This window comes from Lathyrus oleraceus, chromosome 5 (genome assembly GCF_024323335.1).
Source record: "Lathyrus oleraceus cultivar Zhongwan6 chromosome 5, CAAS_Psat_ZW6_1.0, whole genome shotgun sequence".
Classification (NCBI taxonomy): domain Eukaryota; kingdom Viridiplantae; phylum Streptophyta; class Magnoliopsida; order Fabales; family Fabaceae; genus Lathyrus; species Lathyrus oleraceus.
In genome coordinates, this window is record NC_066583.1 from 101,009,132 (window position 1) to 101,017,823 (window position 8,692).

The window sequence follows — 8,692 nt, forward strand, 5'->3', positions numbered from 1 at the left end:
AGCAAGAGATATCGCCCACATTCGAGAGTTCACCTCCAAACAAATAGCAACCAAAACGTATAACTCCAAGGTAGTTCCGAGAGATATGCGGGAAGGCGATTTAGTGCTACAACAAGTCATAATGCCCGCCCAACATGGAAAAGTGCAATCTAACTGGGAGGGTTTATATATATATATATATATATATATATATATATATATATATATATATATATATATATATATATATATATATATATATATATATATATATATATATATATATATATATGAAGTTGCCTAATGGAGCCTACAAGTTCGAAGAATTGGACAGACGACTCATTCCCAAAATATGGAACTCAGTCAATATTAGATATTATTATATTTGATTGAAATGAGAGTGAATCACATGTTTACAAAAACTCTTGTAAAAGACTCAAACATTTGCAACAATTTATTATGGTTTAACTGTCAAAGTACATTGTTGGACTTCCACATGAAGATCTTTGCCGCCCTATAGGGTAGTTAAACTTATGGCCTTCCATAGGAAGACCTTTACCGTCGAACGGTATAGTTAAATTATTGGAATTACACAAGAAGATCCTTCCCATCCTACGGGATAATTAAAATGATGGACTTCGATAGGAAGATCCTTTCTGTCCTACGGGGTAATTAAATTGCTTGACTTCCAGAGGAAGATCTTTGTCTTCCTACGGGATTAAATTGATAGCCTTCCACTAGAAGATCCTTGCCACCATATTTGGTAATTAAATTACTCGATTCCCACCAGAAGATACATGTCGCCCTGCGGGGTAGTTAAGCTGTTGGACTTCCACAAAAAGATCATTTTCGTCCTACGGAGTAATCAAAATACTGAATTCTCATAGGAAATACCTATTCATATATGAGTGACTAATTCTCATCATAAAGACTTAACTAAGTCTCGCTTGAGGGACTCAACTAAATATCTCCTAAGGGGCTCAACTAAGTCTCGTCAGAAAGACTCAATTAAGTCAAGTCAAGAAGACTCAACTAAGTATTGCTTGAGAGTCTCAACTATGTCTCATGAGGAAGACTCGACTAAGTCTCTCCTGAGGGACTCAACTAAGTCTCGCCTGAGGTACTCAACTAAGTCTTTTCAAGAAGATTCAACTAAATCTTGCTTAAGAGACTCGATTAAGTCTCGTCTGGTGGACTCAACTAAGCCTTGCATGAAGGACTCAACTAAGTCTTGCTTGAGGGGCTCAAATAAGTCTCTCATGAAAGACTCAACTAATTTCTGCCTAAGCAATTCGGCTAACCCTTATTCGAAAGATTTTTCTAAAACCCCAAGAACTAAAGGCAAGAATAACAACTTCAACTAGGCTCTTAAGAAAGGTCCGAAGAGGATTCAGTGGTTAAAACACTTCGGCCTCTATGTATCATCGTGTTTGAGAGAATGTGCAGTGGTCTAATTGAAAGAGGTCTTAAGGGTGGGGCGAAAGGCATACAGTAGCTTCTCACCTCAAGTGAGCAAACTCTGAATAAGATAACCACTTTAAAGTCCCTGACAACGGGATTATTATACATTTTTATTTTTAGCAACTACACTCTTCAAATAGGCGGGTTTAAGAGAGATTGCATATAATTCAAACCACTCTATATATTCATCTACGAAACTTGTATATTTCAAAATAATCAATAACTTAACGGAATTCTACAACATTAACGGTTGAAACTTTTGTATCATTGCAGATTTGAAGTCTTCCAATGTTGGATTTTATGTGCATACTTTCCACCATTGATACCAAACCTGAGCTTTCCCTTCCAAGGCTACCATAATCGTTTGCAACTTTTATGCATCATTCATTTATTTAATTCAAAATAGCATCCAACTTTGTTTGTACGACTGAACGCGTGTTCACCATTAAAACTTGAGATCTTCAATTTGCATCATCTTTTTTCACGAGGACGAAAACCACCGTCTTAGACAAAATTGTCCTCATGGTCCACATTATTTTCATTTTGTTGCGAACCTTTTGGAATGTCGCGTCTCTCCTTGCATCAAATTTACATCACCTCGTCTATTCTTTGTCTTGATTTTGCATGTTTAGCATGTTCTATCATCTCTAATAATACCAGTTAATAGAAGTAAACTATTATTCCAACAAAAAAAGAAAAAAAATCCTTTGAATTACATAATAATATTGTAGAACTTTGATGATATGCACCTCCTCTAATGCCTAAATGAACTCTTTCCACCCAAATTCCAAGATATATTCTCTCTCAATCATAGGCTCTCTTTTACATGCAATACTCTCGCTCCTAATTCTCATAATTGATTAATTTCTATTTCTACAGTTGCATAGGACAATTATTACAGTTATATATGACAAACTTTAATAAAAAAGATTACTAATAAAAAATGGTCTCTTAATAATAGAACATTCTTTTAGTATCAACTAACAAGATTCTTAGTCTTTGTTTAAGAGTTTGGAAGAAAAGGGAGAAGAGAAGTTTTAAAAAAAATGAAAAGAATAGAGAAATTTGATGGAGACGGTTTTAAAAGATTTATTTTTATTCAAAAATTCTAATTTAAGAAATTGAAAAATTATATTCGAAAAAGAATTTGTAAGACTCAGGAGACTTAGAAAAATTCTATAGTATTTCAAAAATTTAAATTAGGTTAATATTAATACTTAGCAAATTCTTAGGCATATCGGTACCTTTAGTAAAAATTAATTTTAAATATTAATTAATTTTAAATAAAAAATATAAAAAAAATAAACATGACATGATTGTTTTAAATATTAATTTATTTTAAATAAAATATCTATAAAAAATGATAAGACATTATATATGATTTGTTTCATTGAAAAAGGTACCAACTAAATTCAAAGATACCCGAATTTTCATCAAAACACTTTTTATTATTCTATACAATTTATCTATATTTTTATTTAAAAAATCTGAAACCCTCTCTTTCCCTCCCTCCTAACTCCCAATCTTAATATCTATTATCTTAATTTAAGGGCTTGTAACTTACAGAAATGTCACTGCCCCACAACACTTCAACATTATTATAATACAATGGTGGAATGTAACAATTATTGTTCAAATAAAACTAGCGTAAAAAATGACTGTGTCAGGAAGACATAAACTACCCTTCCTACAGACATAAACAAAGGCATTTATTTATGCTGAATCTTTTGTAACAATTTCAAACAAATATATGTTCTTGTGCAAATCTTTGCAAGAACAACCAAAAATTAATTTATTGTTGTATAGATTAGTAAACAAATACAAGTAAACTGTCCGTGTTGTTTCCAAGATAACGTGCCAGTTCTCATTATTACCAACGCTTCTGCTTCTTTTATATCTCTGATGTGTACATTATATGCGGAGCCGAGTCAAACCAAGGAAAAAAACGAAGTATACAAATTTGCTATCAACTATGCTTGATGGTATTCTTCTAAATGACATGATTCCTGAACGCTGATATCAATTTGGGTGAGAAAAACAACATGAATGCCAAAACTGAACCAAAAAACATCTTGACAAAGTATTTAACCGGGTCATCCATATCTTCAGAGCTGCTGTTGTTCGGGGCATATATTGCTGCTGCCGATGGAAGAGCTTCTATTACTGCATCTGCCAGATCAGTAATGAAGGAAGGGGTAAGACCGAGGGCAGGGACACGTCCCCAATTCTGGATGCCAGATTCAAGAGCCAATTCCCTGTACTCCATGTCAATTTCTTCTAGAGTCTCTATGTGCTCACTCACAAAGCTGAGGTAGAAGAATGGATTACTTTTACTCTAGAAAAGGCTATATTTATTTTACATTAATATGCTATCGTAGTAAAAGGCCAAAAAGAGTGTACCTCACTGGAACAGCTAAGAGACTCTTCACACCTTTCTTGCCGAGCTCAACTAGAACTTCATCTGTATACGGTTTTAACCACTGTACAGGGCCTACTCGACTCTGGCAATTCATCCAACAAAAATGTTAGATACAGGGGAAAAAATAACCCAAGGAAAGCAAGAATACAAGTCGGTAATTAGTTGAACTGAACATATCCGGCTACACTCTAATCAGTAGATGGTAGCAAAGCAAGTTGAAAGATTTCAAAACAAACCTGATAAGCAAGAGTGTGCTCGTTATTAATTCCTCTAGCCTTCAACTCCTGCATGATCAAGAAGATGCACTCCTCCATTTGATCTCGGTATGGATCCCCAGCATTCTCAACGTAACTGACAGGTACACCGTGGGCACTGAAAAATATCATAGCCTGAAAAATAGAAAGAAAAAAATTGTGATGCCATGGTTCAGATTGGAGTAAAATGCATCAAATTGCCTTAAAATTTTGTAAACCCTGATAACAGGCTCATTGAAAAAAAGGAAGAAAAAAAAAACCACTTAGGTCACAAGAACCATGTTGAACATATTCAATACAAGAATAAAATTCACCTCCTTTGGCTCAGAAAAACTCTCTAGTTCTTTCTCAATTAAATCAGCCATTGACTTGAGATAACCTTTTCTTTGATACCAAGAGTTTATAATGGAAACAGGAAGCCTAGACAAATAAGAATCTTGCCTGAAAATTAAATAATATCAGTTAATAATCATCTCCAAATCATGTAAAGGGGGCAAAGGGCATTCACAAAGTGCCACTAAATAATACCTGAACATTTGCTCCAGAACACTGATGCTTGACCCAGTAGTGGATATAGAAAATTGGGGATAGAGGGGTAACACCACGAGCCTCGTTATTCGATCCCTCTTAATCTATCATACAAGACAAGCTTTTAACTATAAACTCCAGTCTAAGGTGACAAAATGTTGCTCAGAATAAATAGTTTAATTAGTGACTAGTCACCTGTATAAATAACTTAAATAAAGGGTACCATGTATATGATGAGAATATTATAAAATAGCAATGTTATCATAACCGGACCGACTGGTCCAAGTGAGAACCAGGCTTGAGTCCGGTTCAGCCAGTAAGCTAAAACTGCTAGTCTGAAAGAACCAGAAAAACCGCTTGAACCATTTAAAACCAAGCATAGCCATTGAACCTGGACCGATTCAGGAAAATCATGTGGTCCAAAAAGATGGATCAAATTTTTTTTTTAATTCTTTTTCTCAAAGAAATGATTTCAGCAGAAATCCGACACAGGAGCTCGACACTATTTTTTTTAAAATATTTCTGTGTGACTTCTAAGCATAGCTTAATTCCCATGTCTTGCAACTAAACAACGAATAGAATTGAGAACCAAGACAGATAATCGTTTGCTCCTTTCTTCACATTGGGAAACTCGATGTTCACTTGGTCCCTCGCACTCATGATGATGCTGGATGGTTGAAAACTGTTGACCAATGTTGATTCCAACAACTCCATTGAGGTCATTCACTCTTTAGTACACTGTCTAACTCAATTGAATTGGATGATTTTGATGTTGTTTCACTATTATTGGAAATGCAAGAAGCATGCCTTCAGAATGTGCTAATGCTAGTCCTTTATACCAGGGTTGTTGGCAGAGAAGAATAGCAAGTTCATGTAGAACAGGCAATACTACACACGCAATCTTATAATTCCTCACTCATATGCAGTTTATAAAGATATACTAATAATTACAGATATAGGAGTACTGGCAACACAATTTCCAACACACTCTTTTATTGGTTAAAACTCACATGGCTCCCACTAAATCATGTGGGTCCCGTCTAATTTTGGAGGGAACCATATTAATTTTAACAAATAAAAGATAGTGTGTTAGAAAGTTTGGTTTTAAAGAGTGTGTTACTAGCATTATTCTCAAGGTAAATGCTACTAGTACCAACTTTCCCCCTTCATAAAATATAACACCGAGAGCGGCAATATATACTTAATCATATGAAGTTAACATGCTCCGAAGCTACACCATCACAAATTTATAATAGTATATGTTCTGCATTTGACTATTCAAATTATGATTTTCATAAATTACCTATGAAGTTTAGCATTATATTTACTTGTACATCAATTACCTAGTTCAACCGATTGAACCAATTAAACCATGACCCGAAGGACACGCCGGTTTGATCTCTGATCCAGTTTTAAAACATTGGAAAATAGTCACATTTGATCTGAAACATATAAGGACTTACTTGATGAACTGCTTCTTCAGTGAATGGGTACCAGTAGCGCATTCCAACATAGAGATTTGAAGAGAGACCCTTCGCTTCCAAAGCGTTTTTAAGTGCAAGTGCCTGCAGGATTGTCAGAAACCATAAATGAGATGTTATTTCTAGTCTAAACCCTAAGCCCAACATTAGTTTTTTTAATTGAAAATAACAGGAATGAAGCCACAAAGTATTCCTCTTGCAAAGAAATACAACTATGAAACAGTGACACAGGAACGGATACACAGAAACAGATACCAGACACAACAGTGACACATTTAATAAAAGTAATTGAGCATATTCATGGGTGTCGGTGTCAAACACACGCCTTCATTTTGAGGTGTAAGTGCTACATAGCCCAACGGCATATACTACAACATATACAGAAAAACCAAAATAAGAAAGGGAATTTGAACTGCACCTGCTCATCTGTTATTTTGCGTAAAGGAGAGCCACCTCCAATAGAGGCATACCCTTCCTTGGATTTAGGAGCTCGAAGCGTAGATATCAATTTTGCCAATGGTCGCTGGAGAAACCTAAACAGTCTTGGGAGCCGAATGATATCCTATATCAATACAAAAGACATATTAGCATACAAGCTCTTTTTTTTGGAAAGGCAAAAGAGAATATTAATGCTCCAAAGAGAAGATAAACCAGATAGACCCGGTGGATCAATATACATCAGTTCAAGCCATTACATAATATATAAACAGACCCACACCAATCAATATAATACAATAAATTGATTCCCCAATCTCTCCAAAATATTACAAACATGCCCAACCCCCAGCTTCTACTGTTAGAACTTAGAACTCAAATTGTAGCACTCACCAAGAATTTATAATCGCATGACTGTAGCATAAAGATAGTTACTGTCCTAGTACAACCATTTACATCATACAATATTCTAGTGCAGACAGATTACCACAAAACTTGGCCAAGACAAATCTCTAGCATTTCCAGAATTTTTAACAATTTTTAATGAAGATTCCAAGGCATCCTAGTGGGTTCTACACCACTTTGAAATTGAATAATTCACCACATATACAGCAAGCAAACCACCCTTATTCCTTCCTATATAACTAACAACATGCCTGTCCTGACCATCTCACACATCTAGTCCTGCACCATCCTCCCAAAATATGGCAGCACTCATCTTCACTTAAATTATTTATCGGGCATCCTAGAAAACGTTAAAGCCATTAAGTACAGCATAAACACAACTCTACACAAGCCTCAATTAGGAACCAAGGCACAGGCTTACAACCAACAAACTAAGCCTGAATATACAATATCAGAACAGCCAGTTGAGTGCTCAAATATCAAAACAAAACCTCCTACTAATTAAAAAGGTAGTAACTGATATTAAACAGAGTAACTCAACTCCAAACCATCCATACCCCGTCCTACACAGTCTGCGACCCCTTAATTAGCATACAAATTATATGAAAGAATGCTAACACTAACAAGTAATATTAGAAGTGCAAAAACAACTAACATACAGGATCAGCAAACAGATTAAACAGAAAAGGTTGAACATCGTCCAGCGTCTCCGGTCCACCTAGGTTGAGAAGCAACACACCAACTTTTTCTTCTGCAGTCTGAGAAGAAGATTCTAAAGCAACCCCATTATAAGTGCTTGCATCTACAGAAGAAAACACCCGACAAACAAAGTTTCTGCTGCCAATTCTTCTATCCGCTGAACCAGGAGACAAAAACAATGATGCTTGTGACATAGACTTGTTAGAATCCGAGTGGCAAGTGACACGGTTAGGAATTTGAACATCAGAACGTGACCTGACAATCACAAAACAAGTATCTTTCTCAGCAAATACTATGCTAGAATGGTAAATTGAAAACAAATGTTTATTGAACCATGATTTGAAGGCCCAATATGATTGAATTTGAATGATATATCTAATAAAGTAGCCCTAAAGTCTCAAAATTATCAAAGGCAAAAAATAGCATTTTTTCCTATGCTCAAACAATAACACCTACCAGAAACAATCCGTGTGATTTTAGTTATAATGATATCAAATTCAGACAGATTGCAATTAGCACACGCAGAAAATAAATAGGGTTTAGAAAAAGTGTTTGAAATTGAACGTTAGACAAATGAAATACAAAAACTGAAAAAACGAAAAAGTGAAGGATTGATAAGTGTTCGCTTGCTTACAGTGAAAATCTGTGACGGTTGAGGTTAGGAAGAACAGCGGAATGTGACACTGCCTTCATGATTTCCACAGATCAAAAAACAAAGGCGAGGATAGCAAGAAATGGATACTGAGAGTGATCCGTTGCGGTGGAGGAGGTGGTTGAGAGATATGTTGGACGGTGTCGTTTTGGCGACGGCGGTGGAGGAGAGGTGGTCGGCGGGGTGAGGAATATTGAATGAAAAATTAGGTGGAAATGTTATTATAAATGGTTTTGCGTGTCAAAGAAGGTGTGCGAAAGGAAACGAAAAGTCAATACCAAATAAAGAATCAGTCACCTGCCCCACTGTAGTGAACAGATTTTCGGTTTACTGATTTCGATGGGAAAAGAATTTGGAGTCATTGATAAATTTGAAATCC

General features: G+C 35.5%; 1 protein-coding gene across 1 annotated transcript; it reads right to left on the bottom strand.

Annotated features, from left to right (window-relative positions):
• Nucleotides 1-3,132: 3,132 nt before the first annotated feature.
• On the bottom strand, nucleotides 3,133-8,692 carry LOC127087944 (ferrochelatase-2, chloroplastic). Its single transcript, XM_051028858.1, has 9 exons — nucleotides 8,296-8,692; nucleotides 7,622-7,916; nucleotides 6,541-6,684; nucleotides 6,105-6,206; nucleotides 4,642-4,745; nucleotides 4,428-4,554; nucleotides 4,096-4,248; nucleotides 3,841-3,941; nucleotides 3,133-3,746 (listed from the first exon to the last, which is right to left on the bottom strand). Exons 1-9 carry the CDS (start codon nucleotides 8,352-8,354, stop codon nucleotides 3,431-3,433), a joined length of 1,401 nt encoding a protein of 466 aa, XP_050884815.1. The 5' UTR covers nucleotides 8,355-8,692; the 3' UTR covers nucleotides 3,133-3,430.

Coding starts and splice junctions, on each gene's coding strand:
- LOC127087944 (XM_051028858.1), bottom strand. CDS start 8,354: ATGAAGGCAGTGTCACATTCCGCTGTTCTTCCTAACCTCAACCGTCAC. Junction 6,685..7,621: donor TTAATCTGTTTGCTGATCCT/GTATGTTAGTTG, acceptor GTATTGATATAG/GATATCATTCGGCTCCCAAG. Junction 6,207..6,540: donor GCAAAATAACAGATGAGCAG/GTGCAGTTCAAA, acceptor ACAATCCTGCAG/GCACTTGCACTTAAAAACGC.